This window comes from Excalfactoria chinensis, chromosome 1 (genome assembly GCF_039878825.1).
Source record: "Excalfactoria chinensis isolate bCotChi1 chromosome 1, bCotChi1.hap2, whole genome shotgun sequence".
Classification (NCBI taxonomy): Eukaryota; Metazoa; Chordata; class Aves; order Galliformes; family Phasianidae; genus Excalfactoria; species Excalfactoria chinensis.
The window spans coordinates 37428096-37454393 of NC_092825.1; the positions used below are offsets into that span (position 1 = coordinate 37428096).

The window sequence follows — 26298 nt, forward strand, 5'->3', positions numbered from 1 at the left end:
CTGAAGCATGGGAAACAGCCAGGTCCCTCTAATTGATTACAGGATGCACTCAGGGCATTCCTGAGGGCAGAGTGAGAGCAGGAAGTTAGCACAGTAAAAGCAGATTTCTCTCATGTATGTAGACAAGCACACTCGAATAATTTCATCTGAATGTTAGAAAAAATTCTCACTTCGGGTGCTTCCTAACACTGATGACAAATTCAGTTAGAATAGCAGTCAGATACCATTAATTCTCCTGTAAACACAACAAATAGTCAGCCAGGATTAAAAAGAATTTTCTTTTATTTGGACAAAGGCACACAGTCTTTATTGTTAGATTAAATGCGTATCTTTTACCTGCAATAGTAAATCTCAACATCAAATTTCATCTGATACCACAGATATTACAACTAGTCAGTATTCAAAACTAAAATGGGTGTTCAGTTATTTAATGGTGCTTCAACGTCTTAAATGCATAAAAAGGATATTTATAAAAATGACTCTGCATTATGAGATTATTTTCAGAGGAAAAGTCAACATCACCATTTTTTCAGAACAGGAAAATTACAACTAAGCCAAAACCTCGAACAAGAACAGTTACACCACAAGTCCAGAAAGAAAAACAAAAGGATTAAATTAACAGTGTAATGTACACGTGCTGCAGTACAAGGAAAAACAGTAGGTGGAGAATTATACAGTAAGTCACCATGCTTGGAAGATCAGGAATGGTATAGAAAACGCATATCAAAGTCCTTTATATCCTGGACATATGACACAGAAATGCTTAATAACACAAGTAGAAATGCTCCATATGGAGGTACTGAAACTGGAATGATTGACTTGGAACAGAGGATCCACATTACATTGTGTAGATGTTCTACATTTACAAGATGCAGAACTCATTTTCTTGCTTGTCTTAACAGACAGTGTTTTAAATACAGTCTTAGCTCCTTTGTCTAAGAACTAAGGTAGTAGCACAAATTTATTTCACTGTGTACACGAAAGTCATGGCTTGCAATGGCTGTTTAACTAAAATGGCTGTTACTACAACTGACAGATGTTTACGATGATTAATACTGACGAAAATGGACAAATTGAACTGACATCTTCATAAAGGGTTTAAATTCAAGAAATACTGACCAGTCATATGTGTGTATAGTCTGTTTGTTTTGCCAATAATTACCCTTTCTCTTGGCTACTAATACTGATTTGTTTGAATTCAAGCTGGAAATTGACACAAAAATCTTAAAGACAGGAAATACCTGGAGTCAGAGTAACTCTGTCCTCCTAGCAAAGGGTTAAAAAGTAATCTGACCTCCAGTATTCCTTCTGGTCTTACAGTAGCAAGTTTCCAAGTTGTAACGTTACCCAACACAGAGGAAAAAAAACTCTGATGCAGATTAATCCCTCATTTTCCAATGTACTCAAATCCCTGTCTCTCTTTGTAGCACTTATGCCAATCACAGGTCCTTCCTCAGCTAATTCTCAGTACAGCTGAATAATAAAACACCAAATCGTTTGGTTCTGCTCCGTACCTTGGAATTCCCTCATTGGCTTCTCAAAACCCTCTTAATTTTCACTCTCTCAAATTGAGAGCCAAGAGAAATACATTAAACTCTGAATCGGGTAATTAGCACAAAATTTTTGCTTTTAAGACAGAAAAAAACCCACTCATTTGCAAATATTGTACTCTTTTGGTTAACATTTATAGCAAGTAACATTAAACTTAAACATGGCCACTTAATTATTTTAAAATGAAAAAAAAATGCACAATGTTGAATTTCCTTGTAAAAATCAACATTTATATATACTTAATCTTCTTTTATAAGAACAAATCCCACAAAGATTGGAGTGTTTAATCAACAATAAAAGTATCTTTTTGCAGAATTTTAACCTTCAGCTCTCACAGTGTCTGTCTTCTATATAACAGTACATGACCATAAAAAGAGTACAATCTCGCATTTTTTTTAAACAGGTGTTGTGTGCTGTTTGTTATTAAAGCATTTTCTGTCCTTTGTTTTAGTCAACAGGGATCTCTTAGATGATTCAAGTACCTAGAAATACAGATGCTAGACCTAAGCAAGTCTAGTACAAATCAAAGGACAGGAAAGTTCAGAAATATCCAAGAAAGTCATCCATCCGGTAAATATTGCATAGTAATGCCCCTTCCAAAAACAAAAACAAAAGCCCTAATTGACACTAGGTATGTTAATTTAGCCTAGGTATGATCCAGGAATCATACAGACTTCCCACGTGAGATGGGTTCCCGCTTGCAGCAGCGTATCTGCTGAGAACAGCTGAGGTGCTGGTTTGGAGAGCGTGGGGACACTCATTACTGAATTGATGGCAAAGTAGCTAAGTTAACATATTTCAATCACCTAGGATAAAAACTTATTCTGTGGTGGAGCTTGATAACAGACACCCTACCAAAATAAAACTATAATGGCAAGCAATGACTAGGTGGTTAATAACATTCTAAGTAAAACACCATTATTCTAGAGTCTACTAAACTTCTCCCAAGAGACTGATAACACAAGCAGTAAGAAATTATTGTTGACACAGGCCTTTCAAGAAGCCATCAACTCTTCACAAAGATCAGCATAAATGTTATGATTAAAGATACAGTTTGTGTGTATTCTTACTACTACGAAGCATTTTATGTTTGTATGCAGAACATCTGTATACAAATCGAACAACAATGTCCTGAAGTAACTTTAGGTGTGAGTTCCCAGCAGTTCCACTGTTCCCACTTCCTGCCTGAAGGACTACTGTTTTCAAATATCTGGACACTTCCCTTGCACCTTCAAGGTATGGTATCATAAGTCTTCGGCCAAAAAACATCATCAGCATGTCCAGGTTAAAAAAGAAATACTAATTTTGGGGTTTCTGCTGCTAAGTTTCATTCAATACACATGCAAACCAAAAAGAGGTAAATATGATGACAATTCTTGTTTGTATTCTTTGTTATCATTGTTCTTTGGTTTAAAATGTATGTGAAGTTTATGAAATACCTGATTTACAACCTCAGAATACCATCTATCTTTCTGACCTCAAAGATTTTTCAATAAGTTTGACATCCCATAGCTTAGACCTGTATGTGTATTTCCTATTCAGCACGTGCAGAAGGAAATCAAATGTTCTTCCGGAGAAAGTTCTGTATTTATTCAGAAGACATAAAACTCAAATGGTTATATGACTTTCAATTAAGTTTACGGAAGTGATAAATGAAGGGACTTCTTACTCCTTTGCTAATATTAAGACAAATATTCACTGCTGAATATCACAGTTCAGAGGGCCAATACACCTCCCCCCTCCATTCCATTCAAAAACTTGAGATAATGTTTTAAATTATGTCCCATGGGACATCTCTTCCTTTACGAAGAATAAACTTGAAGGTAACCTGGAAGATCTTCAAAAATACTTCTTGAAAAATCCTTTAAGGTTCTGAAAAGTTCTTCCTCATTAGATTACATAAATGTAAAATCCCGCAGTCAAAACAATCCAAGGCATAACAGTAATTCCTGAATTTGAAGTTCAAGAATCTCTTACAGCTATTTATTGCATGGAAACAATTGGCAAATCTGATATGCATTAAAGTTGCCTTTAAGTTTTAACGAAACAAAAGCTATCTGCACACACCAAAATTGGCAAGAAAAAGCCTTGGCTCTTTGAAATGCTTTTCTTTCAGGTCTTCAGATTCAAATGAAATATTAATTCTGATGAAGAATGAAATAGATGTTGTACTAAAATAAAATAAAGTACATCAAATTTCAGCTTAAAAAGAATTTTAAGAAGTAAACTGCTAATTAAATCAGTGTTTTATATAAAATGAAAATGTACTGTCAGATTATAGAAGAATCAGTATGCAATCGTAAGTGGATTGTAACATTTAAAACAGGCACTTCTTAAACACTCTGTTAGTCTAAAATCAAGTATAAAAGGCTTTTTTTATAAAACTATTTGATGTTTCAGAAGGGCCTGAACCACCTGTATTCCTTTCTACTTTATTACGTACATACAAAAAATCTGACCCAGCTTCGAAATGGAAATAGTAAAACCTCACATTGGTAATGATCACTACAAATCTTAAAACAACAGCTTTTGAATAGAAATGCATTGCAAAAGTGCCTTTGCGAAAATGAAAGCTCCAGGCTTTGCTTGTATTCTCACAGCACACAAATTTACTGTTTGATAGCAAAACTGCATTCCATTGCTAAAGCAAAAAGCTTTAAAATAAACTGCAGTGCACAACTTCAATGTGATTCTAAGAACTCATTAATGCTGATACCACAGGTGATTTATTTTATTAATAAAAACTCCCCCTCCTGACAAAATACTGCTATACAGAAAAATATCGCTACCACTGTATTATCATCAGTCTTTCAGATACAGTAAAAAAAAACCCTCAAGATTACAAGAGCTTTTAGAGCAAGTAATCGATCTGCAAAATGTTACACATCAGTAATAAGGCATCCACTTTACAGTTGTTGAAACAAAAAAAAGGAAATATTTCACAAAAAATATATTTTGAATCTGTGTAAACAAAGCTTCTTTGTATTGCTTTCATTCGTTTCAAAAATATACACCCATCTGGACTGAAAGTGATCTTGGTGCTATGAGCTTTAAATTAACCCAGTATAAACCGATGTCATCTGAAGACAGAAAACCCCCAAATTTTTGCATTTAGGATTTTGTGATATGACAAAAATTTTAATCATTCTTCTGTGAAATGAAAGTGAAAGATATAACCCCGGTTTTGATGCCATTCATTGCAAGAAGAAAGTACTACGAAAATAAACATTCATCTGGTTTCCTAATAATAAATATAAAGACAGTTATTATAACATACTGCAACACAGGAAGTATTACTATATTGACCTTAACGTTCAATCAGTAGTTTTTAAATCTTTCCTCATTGAGGCTTGAATCTTCTACCTTGTCAGCTGTCCAACAACTTTTAAGAGGGTTTTATTTTCTTGCTTCAATTGTTCATTTTCATCTTCTATATCATCTAGGTCCTGTGAAAGAAGAATGAGAAACATTTCTGTGGACATAAATACAGTTAGCATCAGTGGGAATTTAACACCTTATCTTTAAAGTCAAGAAGTTGGGGTTGGGATGAATTAGTGTCATTCTAATTCAATCTGTTAAACTCCAAGAGTTACGGTAATTAAAAAACATTAGAGTTGCATTCACATATACAACAAGTACCTTGAAATGGGAACGTATGAGCAAAACTGAAGCTACAGCATGAATTAATGACACAGGAAATCAAAACAAAATGGGTGTGATTACTTGACAAGGAGTTTATACGTTAGCTGTAACCCCTGCTCCCTAGGCTGTGCTCGTATATCCCACATGCATACATACACATCGCTGGTTATTACTGCAGTAAAGTCAGTTTGTATATTTTAAATTAAGCATCCTTGCTGTGTTTTTTACATCAGGAAAAGAACCACCTGACTATTTTTGTCATTTTCTGTGGGGGAAAAAAAAAAAAAAAATATATATATATATATATATAGTATATATATATACTTATATATATATATAAAGGTATATTACAACTTGTACCTAAATTCCTACTGAAAAAAAAAAAAAAAAAAAAAAAGGATGAACATTAAAAATGTGTCCTTAAAACAGACTGCTCCTACCACAAGTGTCCATCCCTCTTCCACCACCTACTGTATTTAACTAGCTTCCCATCTCGGTGCTTGATTTCCTACCAAATTCTCCCAGGTCTTTATAGTGAGAAAACGATGAGGTTGGCTGTTGCTGTAAGCATTAGTTCAGTAAAAATAACTGTACTGCATAAATAGTAAGCAACAAACAGAATAAGAACAACAAAAAAAGAGGCCATCATCAGGGACAGCACTTTGAGAAGAAAAATGAAAGGCCGGCAGAAGGGGGAAGAACCAGGACTGTGACCAGCCATTAGATGTCCTTTGATCTCTCTGCAAATCCCTGGTGTTGTCAGGCTAGATTAAAAATAAAACAATAATAGAGAAAAGATGTTTTTCTCTTATTCCTTTTAGATGTTAAGTGCTGTTTAACATAAGGAACCTATTTTCTTATCTATTTTTCTGTGGGATCACTCCAGAAGTACATTCTAGAGACTCTGCGCTAATCAGTTCTGTGATTTTTAAAAGCCTCTTCAATTTGCCAAGCCCAAATCCAGTGCCTTTGCAATTAATCTTTTGTTTTTGTAGTGTGGAACTGAAAATCACTAGCAGAGATTCCTTTTTGTATCAACAGAGGTAATGTTGTGTCACACAGGAATGACTTCCTGGAAAAGAAGCTGTCTGCTGTAACACGTGCAAGTGTTAAACATCTACATGTGCAAAAGTTCTGATGAACAGCTACCCTAAATACAGTTTACTATGTAATTTTAGAAAACACAATTTGTTTTATCTCTTGTGCAGACAAATAATAAGGTGGAAGGGAAAATACTATTATCAATATGACTGTATTTTTTAGTTTGGTGAATGTAATACTGTACTTGATCACGCTTTTAACAGAGCCATGAGGTAGCTCAATTAAAGCTTACCTAACAGCCTTCCATAGAAAAATATCTGTTATTTGCTCAAAATAGAATATAAATAGTTTTTGAAATTTTATGATGATAAAATAATATTCCGAAGAAGTTCTTGAATGTGACCCAAGAAAAATAACTAAATCAAGTTTAATTGTCTGAGAGAAGAAAGTGGTTTATGCTGCTTTGCAATTTAAGGCTTCTTATTCAAAATTAATAACTGCAATGCTAATTTACATTTATTAGTAAATAAGATGTAATAGTAGGAAAGCCTGGACTATAGGAGGTACCAGTAACTGCACAGCATTGACACTAACTGGATTGTGAATTCTCACTGACAGACTATATCCAAATCCACGTTTTTAACTCTAGTGACAGTAAGACCAGAAATGATTGAGTGTGTTCTAATTGATAGCTGAACGTAGCGTACAAATATTTAAATTAAGTATCCTGAGGTGCTTATGAAGCAATTACTCCTTTCTTATGGAAAGGTGGCAGGCATACTTTAGTAGTTAATCTACTGGAATGAAAAGATGTTATTTAAGGCAGAAAGACTTCTCTGGTTCTCAGTATAAATGCTGCTAACATTCTTTAAGCATCTTTGTACTGACTGTTCTCAGTAAAATCACATTTTCACATTAAATAAATGTATTTACTGAAAAGGAGAAAAAAAAAAGTCTGCCAACAAGCTTTTGGGACTCTTGTAAAATAGCTTTTTCAGTGTAACACAAGGTCTCTGCCAATGAAGGCATCTGTGGTCATAAGCTGACCAAAACTTCTAGAAAGAGAATTTCTCTAAACGTGAGGGTTGAGAAGTCAGGAAGCCAGGCAATAAAATGGCATTTAGGCTATCTGACTTGAAATTTTTTCCATGTCACTGCAATCTAACATGCAATAACATAATTTTCTGATTAACAGGAAAGATGGAGCAATACCACAAATGTATAGATGGTCAAATTTCAAGACCTCCATTTAGGTTCTCTACAAGCAAAACCTTTTAAAAAGATCACTGCATAAGCTCACTAAGTCATCAGGCCTTCTCTTATCCTCCACGTAAAGCATGTAATCCTGATGCCAGGTCTACAGAGCCACGTTCTATGAAGAACAGATGGGTGTTTAAGTGCTCACTCTCATGATCGCAGTTGCATACATAAGCCTTAGGCAAATATGACTGCCACATTAACTTTCATGCCCTTCCATCATGGGAATGATGTAATACTTCTCTTAACTTTTTTGTTTTTTTACTATTCTAAAGCTTTCCCTTTTCTAAATTCACATGGATTGCTAATAGAAGAGCATTCAAAAACCCAAAAGCTATTAAAAAAGGAAGTCAAATTGTATCTGCTTTAATGGAAGTATCACTTGACACATGCCGGCTTCAATTTTTGTAAAACAAATTAGTAAGATGGTTAGAAAGTCAAAAGGCAGCTATTTCAATGTTAAGAAAAACCTGTGGGATTCAAACATTAATAACTGTACTGCAATAAAGCCAATACATCATGTTATAGCTATGATAAACGCAGCCTTGGCAGAGAAAAATATACATACATATTATCTCCTGTATTTAATGGAGTCTATCTAGGGAGTTCCATGTATACACCTCTTATTGAACATTGCAGTTTTAGTTGTTCTGTACCAAAGAGGTTTTTGGAATTACTATGTTTTCTTTTTTTTTTCACACAACAAACATAAATTGCCATCATACTTAAATGCAGGCAGTACATGAGGCCTATTTGACTTTACTATGAGTGTTCAAAGGTGGTTTCTAATCAGACGCTTTATAGATTTAATTTAGGACATCGTGACATCATCCTTTGAATACAGTAGGAAAAGAAAATATCATTGCTTCTGGAACAGCAGGCCTTAGAAACTTGTCAGAACAGGTCTTAAACCACAGGCTTGCAGTGATTTGGGTACTTCTGTGTTTTCTGCTTTCTGATCTCTGAGACAGATCAGACACGACCAGCATTATGAAGTAGCACTGCCACCCATTACATTGGAGTGAACAGACTCCTTGACTAATACTGAAGTGGTCAGCTTAGATGTGAGAGATTCCTTGTAAGACGTAAAAATGGCACGAAGACCAATTCCTCAATTAAATCACAAACCTCCCAAAACAGACAATATTTCAATAATCGTATACGTTCCATCTTTCTTTATAAAAAGAAGTAACAGACAGCTGTGTTAGTCCTGTAGATTAGTTCGCTATCTTTTGTGTATGTTGATCTCCACCATTATAAGCAAATGCCACAAAATCAGAGTCTACCAAAATGCCCATGAAGTTATTGCCTCCCTTTACTGCTGGATTCACCAGGGCCATTTTGTTTAAAGAACACATGCTTTTGTAATCTTACTGTACAACAAACAAACAACAACAACAAAACAGCAATAAGAAAATATCTCAGCAGTTAAAAAGTTCCAGAAGTTAATGATGACAAACAGAAGCCACCTGGGAAAATATAACTTACTAACATGACTCTTGAAAAGTTACACAGCTTCAAAAACAAATGGAAAAACCTAAAAACACTTAATTCTCTTGTGACCCTGCCAAGTGGTAATGAGATTCTGAAGAAAAGCACTGAGAATGCAGAGGATTTTATCCCCTCTTTATAAAGTGCCACGTAAGAGAGCATGTGCTTACTCTGTTCAATAAATCAATTTCTTCCTTCAGTTTTCCAATTACTTCCTCTTTGTCCTGTGTCATCTTCATTAATCTTACATTTTCTTGTCTCTCCTTCGCAAGTTCCTAAAATAGAATATGCTGGTGTCAAATGTAATTGTTTCAAAGACAAGAGTTTTATGTTATTGCCATTCAAATACCACACCCTCACTACACACACACATACATAAACCACATGTATACCTGCAATTCTGCTTTTACAGCAAGTCAAACCCAAAAGCCTTCAAGCTTTTAAGTTGCAAGGAGCTATTGAATCACGTCTAAGAAAATATTTTACTCACATCAAACCTGTGTGATATCTCCTATTCCAGAGATGCTTAATTAATATCTCACTTACACATCAGTCCAAAATTGGATGGGAGTCTAAGAGACAAACACGTTAATGTAAAGTCTCAGTTTCCACATTTTATATATATTTTTTTCCTTTCATTTTTGTTTGACACCAATTAATGTGGGAATGAAGATCTCATGAGATTATGTGGGCTTCAAGAAAAGAGAAATGAAAATGGCCTTTAGAAATTCACCAAATCAGAGATTGGGACTCTGAAAAGCTATCCTTAAATCTTCCTCTATTTTCTCTTATTTGTAATTGAATTATCTTAGAAGACAAAGGATTTGAATTTGGAAGATTATAGCATATTTCACCCAAATCTGGCTTCCTTAATTCTTTAAAACAAACAAACAAACAAACAAACAAAAAAAACCAACAAAGCAGCAAGTTTTACATTTTCATCATTTAAAAAAAACCTAAAAGCTTATTCAAGTTGCATTTACTCAGTCCTAACTTCTGCAGGGCAGGCCATAATAACTTTTTCCACAGATACTCAAAAATCTTTGGCTAGTTACCCATAAAAGTCCACTACAGAAGAAGAAACAGAAGCTCATAATAAGGTACACAGATGACCTACTCAGCCAAAAAAAGTTTTAAGTGAAAAACACAGCTTTAACATTGTTATGCTTTTTCGAAAATGTCTGTACTAAAAATGGCTGGAATAAAGAAAACTTTGTTTGAAATATATATTTTAGGTACCTAAGAATTCAATGAACAACGAGGTAATAATTAAATTTTATAACTCTTCAACACATCCAAAACAAGTAAATCAGATGGAACATTGCTTATTTTCTGAACAGCCAGTGAGCCCCATCTCCCCCCGGGTTCTTTACCCTATGTGTGTTCATCATGGGGTACCCATGACAAATTCACACAGCACAGCCAGCTCTCTGACTGTATTAATTTTACCTCAGCTATTCTGCACATCCACACCAAATGAGAACTAAACATTTATGATGATTAGAAAGCTCACATTCTTTCTGTCTGCTTGATTCTTTACATATATTTGTAGGCACAAGCAGCTGCACTTCAAGCATCAATCATCATTTTTATATTAACTCACTTCTGATTTCCCCACAGGGTTTCAAAGGTACTTTATTTCAGATGTATACCATGCAGACGTTACTTGGTACTCACCCTTTCAAGTTCCTCAATCCTCTTTTCCAAAGCATTACTTGGTACAGAACTCCCTGAAGAGTTTGCATCCCTGCTGTATCTGCTGTAAGTTGTCCTCTCCGTTCGGGAATATCTGTTTACAGCATCATCTTCTGGAGCATTACCTGTGCTAAAAGGCATAGAGCAAAGCAGACACTTATTTACAGATTTAACAAAATAGAAAAGGTAGAGCAATCAAGCGCTTTCCAGAGCACTTAAGAGGTCAGTACAATAAATTGCAGAGCACATTTCACAGCTTTGTGTTGCTGAGAACTCACTAACTTCATTGCCTTGGGGAATCACGCAGAAGATTGTCTCAAGATACAATCTGTATTAAGAAACTAGGGTGTATCTCCTTATCATAAAATGCTGTAATTCCCAGTTCTCTTAGATTAACATTTTACAGTAGTCTGTCTGATTTGATCACTATGCAGTATCTTCTTCTCTGAGCAAGGTAACTTCAGCAGCAAATACCAATTTACTGAAGAGAACTTTTTGATCTTTTCTAAAACTGTATTCCTGTGAAATGGAACTTGTTTGCCTCAAAATTATTTCATTTCAGTTAAAAATTCATGATGCATATAGCCTGAATCCTTAAAGCAAAGCATCTGTACAGCAAATAGCTGTTTAGTACCCTTTAAGAATCCAGGAGAGGGTATTGACTCGCTTCTTTGTTTTTTTTACTGGCAATTTTGAATTTTTTCATTAACCCTTTGAAAGCAAACAAACAAAATTGCTCAACAGAACTCAAGCAAAGCCAGGTGTGATGGGGGGACCCAGCCAGCAGCTAAGCACCCAGTTACTCAGTCACTGCTCCCACAGCAAGATGAGGACAAAATGGGGCAAGATGTAGTTTAGTAAATGAAGTCAAGATGGAGGGGCAATAAAAAACAAGCAATGCAAAGGCAGTCACTCATCACATCCAGACAAGTGCCAAGCCTGCTTTGGAGGACAACAGAAACCCCCAGCAATTCTTTTTCCACTACTCCAATTTTATCACTGAGCAAGACTCTGTATGATAAGAATGTCCCATCCATGTCCACTCTCTCTTTCACGCCCGCTGTGGTAGATGTGAAGGTACAGGAGAAAAGCTCTTGATACTGTGCAATTACTGTTTTGGATTGAAAGGGAACAAAGAACATCTGGTGGAAGAGACATCTTTCACCAGGATCGGGTTACCCAAAGTCCCACCCAGGCTGGCCTTGAAGACCTGTAGGCATGGAGCACACACAACTTCTTTGGGTAGCCCTTGCCAGTACCTTACTACCTTCAGAGCAGAAAATCCCTTCTTTATATCCAACCTAAATCTATCCTCTTTCAGTTTAAGATGGTTGCCCTTTATTCTGTCTAGTATTCTCTCTTTATATATCAAAATATTGCAATAGGGCCTCCCCAGAGCATTTTTTTCTGAACAAGCCCAACTTTCTCAATCTTCATTCAGGAGAAGCACAGTGGCATACTGACTGCTATGAAGAAAGTCAGCTGCATTCCATCCAGACCAAGTACAGCAGGTTACAAACACCACAGGGAAAAAAAAAAAAAGCACAAAATATTTGGAGTAAAGTTCCTCTGATTAAAAATGCATGTATTTTATAGCATACTTATCATTTGAAGTGATAGACAGGCTAAAAGGTGATTTCTGCTTCAGATCATGTATCTGCTTCTTAAAAGCACTGCAATGGAATCTTAACTGATTAGCATTTCTAGTTCACAGAAATAAAAGCACCTCAAATATCCTTACAACATCTCCCTTTAAACATAGGAATTAGATGATTAATATTTTTGTTTAACAGTTTAGCATTTCATAATTCTAGAAAACCCCTGCTGACAATGTGCAAATCTAGATGGATTCAGTGCAAATCAAAAGCAGGCATATCTGGCAAAAGAATGTCTTCTCGTGGATACAAATACTGCTCTGCTCCAGTACGTGTGAAGTTTCCAAGGCACACTGACACAATTGTAAGGAATTTCGTAGCTTAATGTTATTACCATATTTAGAACTGTTTATTCTCCATCTAGAAGATTTTTTTTAAAGCATTTCTAGGACCGGATACGCATGTTGCAACACAACATAAGAGAAATATTTTAGCTTAACTCTATAAATTCTAGATTATTTAGCCATTTAAAAGATGTGTTGTTTCATGCTGTCAATGTCAGAAGAACAGACCACGTGAAAAAAGACTCCATTTTTCATCACTCAGAATGACCCCTTTTGACAACAGTGGAATATCTCAATCCACCTCCACTGAGTGCTCTTGGAAGGTGCTCCTAAAGGAAAGCTAAAAGAAAGAATAACTAGATAGGAAAGGCTTCATTAATACTACAAATTAAGACATGTTCTGTATTTTCCCCGAATCAAAAATTTCTTTGCTTATTTCCTTGCTTAACCTAATACAAGGGAAGTAATGGAAATGAAGTTTGTTATTTTGCTTGCTGTAACAAAACAGCAAAGAAATTATCCCACACCACAGTTTTTGACAGGTGTTAACCCACACCACAGTTTCTGACAGGTCTTCTATGAAATAATAGCCCTGTTTTAGAATGACGGCCTACTCATTTCCTTTAAAAGAAAATACAACCTGCTATTCAGACAGGGTCAGCTTTAACAGCATTATTGCAGAAAGGTGGAATAAGTCTTGTTCCTTTCACTGTCTCTTGGTTCTTCGAATATTTTCCTTAAGCATCATCCAAATGGCAATTTCATCCAATTAGTATCACCTAGTCAAAACCAAATGTGATTGATTTCAACTATAACACATTTATTTTGATTTCCAGCACCTTGTAGCTGCACTTAATTTGGAAATCTGTGATTAATTGTGTCACTTTGGAATCCAGCCAGATGCTAACAGCTTCTTTGGAAGAATGAGAGGCAGACAATGTTTCTAAATGGGCTACCTTGGACTACTGCTACTCAGGTCTATGGGGCCATGTCAGCACCTGTCAGAGCTGAGTCAGAGAAGAGCAGGCCTGGCCCCTACTGCTTCATGCTCCCAGACACCTCCCTGGCCCTGGCCCAGAGATGACAGAGCAGCAAAGTCCTAACCGTGACCTACAGCGGCTGCCTGAGGCACTAGGGGCAGGGAGGAACTTTGGCACAATCAACTCACACCATCCTAAGCTGTAGAAACAAGCCCAAAGTGTTTCAGCCGCTTTATAACATCAGTCTGAGGAAAAAAAGAGGGCTATCACAGCCAAGAAAAGCACCTCAAGTGATCCCCCCATTCCCCAGCCTTTTTAAGAGCTGGTTTCTGTACCACATGTGGCAAGCTGGGTGAGACAGCTTAGTGAGCACCCAGAGCAGGCCGGGCCTGGCCATAAAGCTCCCAGGTACAGGCAAGTAGGCAAGTCTGGGCACACTGCTAGGAGAACATGTTGCAGCTGCATTCTTTCTCAATTAATGAGATAAGCTTAGTATGCAGCAGTAAACTGATAGAGTTACTGTGTTTACTGTGTAGTTTCAGCTTTTTAGTAATCAAAAAAAAAAAACAACCAAAAATCACTGAACAAGAGAATCTCAGCAGGACTTTAACATCTCCTTCACTGCATCTCCATGTAGATTCCTACATGTGTGATCTCTTACACTTCAAATTATTTTCCTGCTCTTGCAGGAATGCTGAACCAGAGCACAACACAGTCTGTAGGCATCAGTGGGCAGAGTCTGCACCTACTGGATTCCATGTCAGTGTGCAGTGCAGCCCCAAGCAAAGAGAAAAGCCCTCTGACATCTACCTGATAGCCATAAAGCCACACCATATTGTACTCATTTCCACTAATAAACTAACTTATAAGAGGAACACACCCCTGAACCACTAAAAGATTTTAATCTCTTTCTGTAAACTGATCCAGCCTGATCTGCATGAACCATACAAAATCTATGAATTACTTCCTAACCCTACTCTGCAAAGTTTCAGTTTTAATTTATGTCTTTAAAATAAGCCATTAAATCAAGCCCTCTGTATTTCTCAAAAAAATCCGACGTCCAGGTACACATCCTGCTTTAAATCCCCTGTAACAAACAGGGACATGTACAGGTAGACCTGATTGCTCAGAGCATGGTCCAGCCTGGCCTTGAATGTCTCCAGGAATGGGGCATCCACCACCTCTCTGGGCAACCTGTGTCAGTGCCTCACCACTTACAAAGTAGAAGACTCCATCCCTTGAATTGTTTTTGTGGTCCAACAGGTCCATGTTCATCCTGTACTGAGCACTCCATAACTGGACGCAGTGCTCCAGGTGAGGTCTCAGCAGTACAGGAGGGACAGGGTCACCTCCCTTGACCTGATGTCATCAGAACTGACTCGGAAAACCATGCTTCTTAATGGCAATGTTCCTCCTGGTTTAAAATAACTACACACAAGGCCTTTTCACATGATATACTCAGCTATAGTAATAGCAGGTGGAATGGTCAAGATGAAACACTTCATGTCAAGAAAAGCTTAGGGAAAAACTAAAGATGAGGAAATAGATATGGGCCAGAGAAGGACACCCGGTCATTTAAATCACACGCAGCTGATGATCAGCACATCTGACTGGTCAGAACTCCCAGATATGTTTAGGAACATGTCCTGTGGCCTTCACATAAGCACGACCCTGAAGATACTGGTCATGTTTTTGAATACATCCTACAGTACCATTCCAAATCACAACAGAATCACCACTTCATTCTGAAAATATATTCTGTGGTTAACTCATAGAACTACAAAGGAACCCAAATACGAATTTCCAGGGAGTGTAGAAAATTTTAAAGCAAACTCGGTAGACAGACTACAGTTACAGATTAAGATTCTCATCCCAAGCGTTTATTTACTTTATTGTATAAGGAGACAGGCTCAGTTTGTCCATTGTATAAGGAGACAGGCTCAGTTTGTCCAAATCAGCCAGAACATAAGTAGAATAACAGAGCAGCCAGCAGACTTCATTTGTAAACACGTCTTCCCATCAAGGGGCACTCAGTGAAATGGGTTTCTCAGGAATAGCATATAAATGTTTCACCACATATCACTGCATCCATACAAGGCAAAGTACTCAGTATGTCTGATTAAATAGGTAGTAAAATGTGTGCACTTCCTTGAGCCCTAGAACAAACGATGAGATCAGGAACTCCAACAGAACAGACCAGCACACACCCTTCCTTCTCTGCTGCTGATACGTCTCTTGTCTTTTTAGATCTAGGAGGATGAGTATTTCAGTAGACTTGAAAACAGCTACAAGGGAAGGGAAAAGGAACATACTGGAGGTCTGAGATGATATCAGCAAGCCAAGATTAGAGGCCAGAAGATGGAGACAAAGAGAAGTCTAGTACCTTAATGGTTAAACAGGAAAAAGGGAGAGAGGGAAAAGGCTGTCTTTGACTAGCTGGGCCAGGAAATGGAAATCAGTAAAGTGAACAAAAATGCTGAGATATCACTTCTGGTGAGGAACAACTGGGAAAGATGGAGAAAGCAAATGAGTATGAGCAATAAAGATGGGGGAAAATGACTGGAAATTTTCTGACAAATAATACATTCTTCCCATGGGGGTCTATAACAGAGCAAGGAAAATACAAGAAAATACTGCGTTTCAACTTTTGCTGTCAGTTGCCTGTAAAGTTTGCTAGCACAGCCTCTCTCTTCCTCATCCAGGAAGTACTGACCACCTGTGGTTACAGCAGTGCAAGGGATAACTTCAAATGGAATCTCAGAGTGGTTGTCCAGAAGTTATAACTTGTTGCTCTCTTGGTACACTTTGAAAACCTAAGTAAGTATGAACAAAACTGCTGTGAAAGTAAGTCCATCCATTCTGCTATAACAAAATGATTAAAAAAAAAACAAACAAACAACCTAGAGCAATAAAAAGCACCATTTGGCCGTGTTTATCAAAATCCAGTAACTTAAATATAAAAAGAAGGCACCACAACAAGAAATCTAAAGCATAAAGGTGTGTAGCTTTGAGGGGTGGAAAATACACCAGTGAAGACTAGATAATTGAAGAAGCTCTCTGCAGTTACTTCTACAGACATGAATAAACCATCCACATGTTTTACCTGCATAAAGGATGTATAAAAGAATACATTCATATGTGAAATAAAGATGTACTTATTAAAACGTCTTGCTTCAGTTGATGTATTTAAAAATCCACGCTAGCTTTACATTATAAACAAATACGGTACCTGTGTCTATACATCCTATATGGAGAAAATTTCACACATTGGTCCAGTACAGAACCAGCATCTGAAATATTTTTCTGATTGATGAACTTGAAAAATGACAAGAGTAACACCTGTCTCAAAGACACATGAGTAACATGAAGGACACACTAAGTGAACAGCATCTCCTATAACTGAAATATTAAGATGATGAAACCACAAAAATTACTTTCAGAAGTACTGTGGAAAGCAACAAAATTACCTGTATTACTTCAGATTCATAACTCAGCTGTTAAACTGATGGCTCCTAGGTTATGCGTAGACCAAAATACGCAGATATTGCCTTGAAACACTGCTCAGCGCTAGTAAGACTATTACCTGAGTTTGTTTTTTTTTAAATAGTGATATAGAAGGAAGGGTTTTGTAAGTTTGGTCCATCACTCCAGTCCTTACCCCAAATCAGGCTACATATCTGTAGTAGTAGTATAATGGCCTATGCTTTCAAAAAACAACATATTTCATTAGCTTTCACAGTAGGATTCAGGTAGGCAGGGCCCACTGGGTCCATCTGCTCCAACAACTGCTCATGCAGGGACACCCAGAGCAGGGTGTCCAGGACCATACTCAGGCAGCTTTTGAAGATACACTAGAAGATACTTTTGAAGATACTAGCTTTTGAAGATACACTGAAGACTGCTCCCTAGGCACAGCAGTCCTGTAATAAGGAAGTTACTCTAGTTTCAATCATCTTGGTGGTCCTTCACTGAGATCTTTAGCAGTATGTCCAGAACTGGATACAGCACTCCAGGTGTGGCCTCACCAATGCTGAACAGACAGTTAGGATTACCTCCTCTGACCTGCTGCCAATACTCTCCCCCTAACACAGCTCAGGACACCATTAGCACCCTTAGTGGCAAGAGCTCATCGATAGCTCACGTTTGACTTGGTGGTCAAAGTCTATTTCTGGGACAACTATGTATGTGAATAACTGTGTTGAGTACAAAGATTTCATACCTTTTATATCTGCTTGAAACCATCCTGGAGGAGTCCTGAAAGAAACAGAAGGCAAAAACTCATCAATAACATTTTATTTTTTGTATTTCCGTAACACTTCATTGCCCAATAGAAAATGAACCCTGCAGTTAAGAGAAGGCCCAAGCCTGAACCAGCTCCTGTACAACTTAGTTTTGCACTGTTCTGCTGTCAGGACAGACAGAATACTAGGATTATCTCCACTGTACTATGGCTTTTCAACACCAGCTCTGAAGCCTTAATGACAATTTCTGGTTATTTTTCAAAATGCGATGCACTCACCATGCCCTGCAGTGTCTCAGATTTTACCATAACAGCGTACATTGTAACTATAACTACTATTAGAAAACATTTGTGCATTTTGGTACCTGTTAATCAGCTACTTCTTAATTTTTTCATCTGGAAGTAACAGAGGAAAAGTGCTCTGATTCTCCCGGAACCACTGCTGTCCTTCTGAACAGAAGGAAAATGGAAGCTGGCAAGTAGTAAAGGGCTGAGACCCAAATCAAGTTACCGCATTACCAGCTGGGTGATGGTGACTATCTACAAGTACGCCCTTCGTCATGCTAACCCAGGTACTACAACCTGGCTCACCTCAGATTTACTGAAATGGTATTCTCCTGGCATTTGCTGTTAAACAGGTAGGCCAGAAGTCCTGACACAGATTTGTGCCCTCAAATGTACAAATAAGGAATAGAAAAACTGAAGCAATGTATTTTCAGTGTAATGCTACACTTACAGTTTCAGTAACTGCCTGATCACAAAGAAAAAATAAGACATGTTTCTGCTGGTTAAAAGATAGCTCAGATTAGACAGTAAATCCACAAACATTTTTTAGGATGTTGTAAGAAGGATGTGAACCAATTATTTTATTAGTCATACAGAGAACTCCCCCCAGCATCAGTAAATGTTAGGTAAAAAGTCAGAAAATAATATTTAAGTAGTTAAGGAACTGAACAACTGCCTTTAGTGGAAAAAACAAACAAACAAAAACAGCAGAGCATGAAATTCTCTCTGTTTATGACACTAATTACAGAGAAATGTAGAAATCAGATTTCAAAACAAGATGCAGGAGACATTTCCTTCCACTCCGCAAATTCTATGAATCATTACGCTGCCTTCAACAGTCAGTGTACTGATGCTTTTGTAAGCAAAAATAAACTAGCTAAGAACGAGGATAATGAGACTTCCTTTATGAGAGAAAATAAAGTTGGTAAATAATGTGTTTTACAGAAACAAAACTTGATCTTAAAGTCCATTTCAATTTGTAAAGCATTTTCAACTTCTGCAATATATGCCACACTTTCCCTCCTATAAGCCAGAACAAAGCTGTTAAAAAAATGGGAATTATTTAAAGAATCCCATAAAGTGGTGCAAAATTGCTGTTTTAACAAGGATAATTTATGATTGATAATAGCATCTGAAAAGCTGCCATTTACAGATACGAAACAGCAGTGCCTTTAATTTTGCCTCTATAAGGGCAGGCTATGCTGCCACGCAAAAGGACACTGGCAGGCTGCAGAAATGGACTAACAGAAATCTCATGGTGTTCCAAAAAGGGAAACGCAAACTGCACCTGGGGAGGAATAAACCCAAGCATCAAGATGTGCCTGATGGGCCAGACAGCAGCTTTGCAGAAAAGGGCCGTGGGGTCCTGGTGGGCACCAAGTGGAACATAAAACAGCAGTGAGCCCTTGCAGCAAGAGCAACAGGATCCTGAGCTGCATCAAGGAGCAGGAAGAGTAGTGCCAGCAGAATGATGCAGGCGATCCTTCCCCTCTCCCTGTTCAGCCCTAGTGAGACCACAGCTGCAGAGCTGGGTCAAGTTCTCCTCACTACAAGAATGACATCCAGGCCCCAGAGCACATTCGGAGAAGGGCAATGAAGCTGGTGAGGGGTCTGGAAAGGCTGGGGGAGCTGGGATTGTTCAGTCCAAAGAAGAGGAGGCTCAGGGGTGACCTTATTGCTCTCTATAACTACCTGAAGGGAGGCTGTGGTGAAGTAGGGATTGGCCTCTTCTCAAGTAACTAGCAATAGGACGAGAGGGAATGGCCTCAAGTTGTGCTAGGGGAGATTCAGCCACGTTCTACTTATTTTGAAACAGCTTCTTTTCTAGGAAGATGAGGAAGCCTCAAGGTTATGGCCATACTCCCTGGTGAACACACTAAGAAAGGGAAAATTCAAAAACAAAGGGAATGTTTGCACATCATGCTACACTGTAGAGAAGAACATAGAAGAGCATTCCCTCATACAAAGATATCCCTGGACTTTGTTGCCTGTGTCCTACACTAGGATACCAAAACGATGCAATGGAGACATCTTATATCTACAAATAGAGACCTTTTCCATACAGTAAGTGCAAACATAGGCTGTTAAGCAACTTAAATAGATAGACTTGTGCATGCACCTCAACAGAAGGCATCTAAAAGCTAGCCAGTACTATTCAGATCTGCCAGCCCTTCAGAAAAAAGAGAAGTAGGAAAACACGTGCTTAGGAACAAAGTTCACAGCAAATACTCTCATTTGCCACAAGTGGCAGCTGCTAAAACTTAAAAAATCTTTGTAACAGATCCTTCTACAGTAGGTTTTATGACTTTTATATTCAAGAATAACAACGAAGAAAAAGTTAAAAATACACTACAACTGTATTTCCTGTGAATATACCTCAACAACCAAATTGGAATAGCAGATTATGAAAATTATGGAATCTCCAGCATAAACACAAAGAAATCCCTCTTTAAGGTAAAGATGCAAGCATTACGGAAATGTATTTCTTTTTATCTGTGTTCTCACTGTATGAATCTATTTATCCAAAGGTTGTTAGAAAAACAAGAACATATGTTGTCATACTCAAATCAGCACTGCAAGTCACTGTTAAATGGTTTGAAGCTTTCAAACAATTAAAAAAATAATAAAACGAGGCACAGAGCACAGAGGGCATAAGAAAGCTGGTCATCAGGGCTTAAGTAAATAGAGTCGTCTGCGTTTACAAGTGTCTGATAAAGATTTCCAGAGGTTAAACCAAATCTGTTAGCTAAAAATGCATTAACAAGCATTACTTTAAAAGACGTACAAGCTCTGGAGTCAATCAGACTATGAAAATGCTTCACTGCAAACCCCTAAAAGACTACTTGAAAGTTTCACAATCAAAGCTAATTGCCTCGATTAAAATAGACTGCTGGGGTATGCTGGTATAAACCCCAGTATGCATAATACGTACAGTGTATTAGAACTTGACTGCACTGGTGCTAACTCAAGTTATGACCATGTAATGATATTCCTTCAACATGCAAGGTAACATTCTGACTGAAAAAAAACCATCAAAACAATTTAGGTTTTGATGTGCAATCCAAACAAGAGCCCTGTATGTTCCCCCAGATGCGGGTAGATCAACTGCATTGCTTGGAGAAAGGAGGTCTGCTGCTGAGCTCTGGGGCTTCTTTATGTACCAAGGAACAACCGGATTCTATCCTCACCTGGTCTATCAAGTTACTTCAGATCTCTGTGAGCCTACAGGAATCACACCTTAACTCCATTTCTTTTCTCTATAGGTTCAGTTGCACAGTACCATCGCCACTGAAACAGCAGTTGCATATTTGCTGCAGTGCAGACTAAGTGTCATTCAGATATCAGGAGTGAGATAACATCTGAAAGGCAATCCAGTGCTAATGCAAACCAAGAATGACTACAGCTATGAAAGCAGGAGAAAGGAAGATGTGACACGAAACTTCTCTCTCTCATCAAAAACCTCATGAGAAAACATCCAGCAGAAACAAGAGTCATGAAGGTACCATTTACTTTCCATTCCTGAGCCTAAACAATTTCAGAATTTCTAGAAGTTTTCCACAGAACATAGCCACCAATTCACCTCTCTGAGGAAAAAACATCACTATTCATTTTTTCCCACTGAAACCATTCCTTAAAGTGCTTCCAAGCTTCTTAAAGTAGCAAGTTACATTACTCAGGTACTTGCACCCCCGTTGCTGTGTGATTTCCAGATCTCTGCTTGGACAGAAGATTATACACACAACAACAGCCCAGGATTCCTCCCCTCCCCTTATTCTCCTAGCTGCCAAGAGTTTACATCTATTGCTTACACTCACTGCATTATATTTCTTCCTGGTTTGGATGACCTTATACACTCTTTACACACCCAGTAAACCTCTTTTATAAGCAGCCATTCTAAAAACCAGCTTTTATTTCTAGAACTGTTAAGAAAGCATGATGTTATCATCTCTTATTAATCATCTACAGAATAAACAGAAACAGGAACCTGGTAGGATCAAGTGGAAATAAAAGTTGACCTGCTATTCTTATGTAGCTTGACATCACATTTTAATCTTCCTTTGGTCTGTACTGTCAAATGGAAACCAATACAGTTCAGAAGAGCTTTGTTTTATTTACACCCAAATTATCTTTTTAAAATATGCCACAAGTTTAATGAATCCATGAGCAGGACAAGGATGTTTCTGTATTCTGGAAATGAAAATTCAGTTTTGACCATGAAGCAACCAGGAACTTAATCCCAGGTTAGTAATAAAGAACAATCTCTTCCCTGTGAGGCAGCTGATACAGACAAGTGAGACCTAACAAAAATATCAGAGGGAAGAAAAGGAATATATATATATATGTATATATATATTAATCTATGCTGAATAGAAAAAAATAAAGCTAATATAATTTTACCCACATATTTCTGAAATACTGACTGATTTGATGTAAGGACAAAATTCTGCTTTCAGAGGGTGGTGAGGCAATGGCACAGCTGCCCAGAGAAGCTGAGGGCGTCCCATCCATGGAGGTGCTCACAGCCAGGCTGGATGGGGCCCTGGGAAGCCTGAGCTGCTGGGGGGCAGCCCTGCCCAAAACAGCTGACTGGAACTGGCTGTGTTTTAAGGTCCCCCCTTCCAGCCTAAGCAGGTCTATGATTCCATTATTTAGGCTGTTATTTATAAAAGTGGAAAGGTACTGGCATTATAGATCTGTACAAGGATAATGCTTTCTTTAGCAATGAACCTTTGAAAGAGAATATAAAGCTAAGTTCAGTAAGTAAATGCATCTAGTAGAGCATTGGCCTTCAAGCATCTTTACTTGCATACATTTCCTTTATGCATATATATAATCTTTTCCATACACAAACATGTGTGTATATCTCTATTATACATATGTGTATGTATTATACATACATATACTGATACATACACGGAGTAATATGGAACAAGATCCAAAGAGAAGAGACTACTTCAGGTGCAGTGTACCTAAGCAAGGAGTGGGGAGAAACAAACTGATTAGAAAAAACAATTTCAGTCAGGGAAAAGTTAAATTTCCTCACTTCTGGATAGGAATTTACACTAAAATGATTGTATTTTATTTATTTAATTAATTTTACACCCGTAACTATTACTTTTAATTACTACATAACTAAAAGAGACTTCAAACAAGAAATAACATGCTGGAACACCTAGGTGCAAGTAATAGGGATTGTTGTCATGAAGCTGAAAGAGTTGTGAGTCATCTCTTTACTTGCACGGAGCCAGGAGGCCACTGAGAAATGCTGCAAGAATGTCTAGGGCATCCAATCAGATGTGAAATGGGAGGTGAGTGCCCTCAGTTCTTACCACCAGCAAAGTAACAAGGGCATTAAGAGAAAAAATTAAAAGAGACACCTGCAGGTAATCAGTTAACTACTGGGCATGTCAAGAGCCATCAAGAAGAAAACAGCTTCTAAATAAGGAAATTTTACATACTAAAATGCATGAACAGAGTTTTTTTCTTTAATCTTTTTTTCTCCATGTCTCTACCCATCCAGAATTCAACTCCAGAGAGCTCAGGAGAAGCAGTCGGGCACTCCAAACAGAGAACAAAGGTGATGAGGGACCCTTCCAGCTCAAAAGATTATATGAGTCTTTATCTTACAGAAGCTTTTGCCATCAGTCATGCTGGGCCATTTATTTCCACAAGCAGATATGGTAGGAAGTCCTGCACTTCCCAGTAAGTCTATATTTAGCAGAGGACTCTTCTTCCCACAGAGGCCTCAGCTAGAGTGCATACTGTGCGATGACCATTTTTATTCAAGAAGTCCTAAAAGAAGATTAGGAGGAAATACCCATTTAGAGACGGCCATTTTCAACAGCCGAGCAGAATTTCCATACCAACTCTTTTGGGGATAACATTTTCCAAATAAACATTCAATTATCTGAGTTAAAAGCGATGCCAATCCAAAAAAGAAAGCACGTGGCAGAAAAATGAATTCCTTGACAGGAGGCCCCTGCTGACAGCTCTAAAACATTAGGCAGGAATTGCTTCTGTCAGTGTAAAGGCTCTGAACTGGCACAACACTAGCTTATGCAATTTTGGAACATAACTTCATGAAGTCAGAAGTGAAAGAAACAATCAAAGCAACAATGAAAAAAGCCCTGCTCGTAGAAGTTGAGTACATGGCAGAAACAGGTAAGAAAAAAAAATGTAAACAAAGCAAAAAAAATCTTAATGGAGGGAATGGCACCAAGTGTAACAGAAACTACAATAAAGTAACCATATTGCACATACTTTGCTTCCCATTCCATCTGCCAAAGGACTAAAGAGGGCTGGAGCACCCATCCTATGAAGAAAGGCTGAGGGAGCTGTGCTTGTTCAGCCTTGAGAAGACTCCTGGGAGGCCTCACTGTGGCCAGAAGGACAGAAGACAGACTGAATTTTTACATGGTCCGATATTGACAGGACAAGGAGGAACGGTTTTATACTAAAGGAGAGGAGATTAATATTAGATGTTACAAGGAAATTCTTTACTCAGCAGGTGACGAGACTCTGGAACAGGATGCCCAAGGAACCTGTGAATGCCCCATCTCTGGAAGTATTCAAGGCCAGGCTGGATGAGGCTCCAGGCAGCCTGATTCAGTGGGAGGTCTCCCCATCCAGGACAGGTAGATTGGAACTGGTTGGGCTTTAAGGTTTATTCCAACCCAAATCATTTTGTGATATTGTGACTAAGCAGTGCCTGTCTCACAGGCTGTGCTGATGTGCCTGAAGCCGCTCACACGAACAACCTGAAGCATGAACAGGGAGCCCCACTCTGCCTTGCCTGACCTCAGGCTTGACTGATTCCTCATGCAGTTTTCATGCAGGTCTTACAATGCACTGCTGTGCAGGTGCATGGGCACATCGAAACGTGTATTCAATTATAAAACACAGACTCTATTTACCAGGCATGAAACACATTCCTGAAACAGGATTTTAAGTTTAAACAACTCCTTCACGAAATTAAACATTACTGAGCACAGATGTCTAAAATGCTCGTTGCAAGCAGCAGCGTCAGAGAGCACACAAGCAATGCAGCTGAAACAGATCTGCTGAGAGCGTGCACATCCTCTGGGAAGACAGCATCTCCCATACTGCAGATAAAAAAGCATTAGAAGAAAAATATTAAGACTGCAATGTCAACCAGTTCAGAAATGCCAGAATGCGGATAACTCAGGCAGCTTTCATTCAAATCCTTACAGCTACACGCTCCATAACACTGCCTCTTATGATACCATGCCTTGTCATATTTTTCCATGTATTCTTCCACGGAACACAAGCAGCAGCTCTCTGTGAGTACTGCTCAGTGCTCTGCATGTGCTAAATATTCAAGAATTGGCCTATCTCTGGCTTATTTTTTGTAGTTGGCATATTCCAACAGCTCTGGATACATACCTGTACTACTACTGGCATGATTAACTGATAGTGCACGATCACAGAAAAATGGAATTCCTGCATTCATATTTTCCTTATACAGATCACAGGAATAAAATAGGCCTCCCAAATCATGCCAAACATCTTCGTTAAACATGGGAAGCACCTGGTTCATGTCAGGAACTGTAAAGTGCAGCGAGCCCCCTGCACCTGATGTCAACTTAAAACCATGGACCCTTCGATACTTAAACACTGGACTTCAATGATTTTTTAATCCATTTTATGGAAGCATTTTCAAAATACAATAAAATTTCCTAATGGATCCTTCTATAGCATTCTCTATTAGTGCCTAAGTGCTCTGCAGAAACTAATGACTGGCTTTGCACCACCTCTGTGAGAGATCATGCTGTTAATTTGCAAATAGAAACCCCAACATTATCTGGTAATCCAACTGTCAAATACCAATCTGATTTTGCAGAACGATATACAACGTAATTTACTGAAAACCAGTAACTCCTCTCAATTTACATAGTCCTGCATTTTAAACACATCCTATTTGCTCTTTTTTTTTTTTTTTTAAAGCAATACTATGATTAAATTATCATGTAAAATAATACTTGGCCTAACATCTGAAGAAATACAGCATAAAGAAGTATGTCTTCATACATCTGGGCATCGCCTCTTGCACAGCTCAGTAGTCTCAACAGACAGAAAGCAATATCACAAAAATAGACTTTAAAAAGGCGAATTACGCCTTTTAAAAGCATGTTCTCCTCTGTAAGAATGACAAGAAA

The 26298-nt window shown here is 38.0% G+C and overlaps 1 protein-coding gene across 3 annotated transcripts in view; it reads right to left on the reverse strand.

Annotated features, from left to right (window-relative positions):
- Positions 1-272: 272 nt before the first annotated feature.
- Positions 273-26298, reverse strand: part of PAWR (pro-apoptotic WT1 regulator) — a 68404-nt gene continuing 42378 nt past the window's right edge. For all 3 annotated transcript variants that reach the window (XM_072326430.1, XM_072326432.1, XM_072326429.1), the window contains exons 4-7: positions 17816-17850; positions 10660-10807; positions 9153-9257; positions 273-4997 (exon numbers count right to left, since the gene is read on the reverse strand). In XM_072326430.1, the coding sequence (XP_072182531.1) occupies positions 4911-4997; positions 9153-9257; positions 10660-10807; positions 17816-17850 (375 nt within the window). In that variant the 3' untranslated portion in view covers positions 273-4910. The remainder of the gene's footprint in view (positions 4998-9152; positions 9258-10659; positions 10808-17815; positions 17851-26298) is intronic.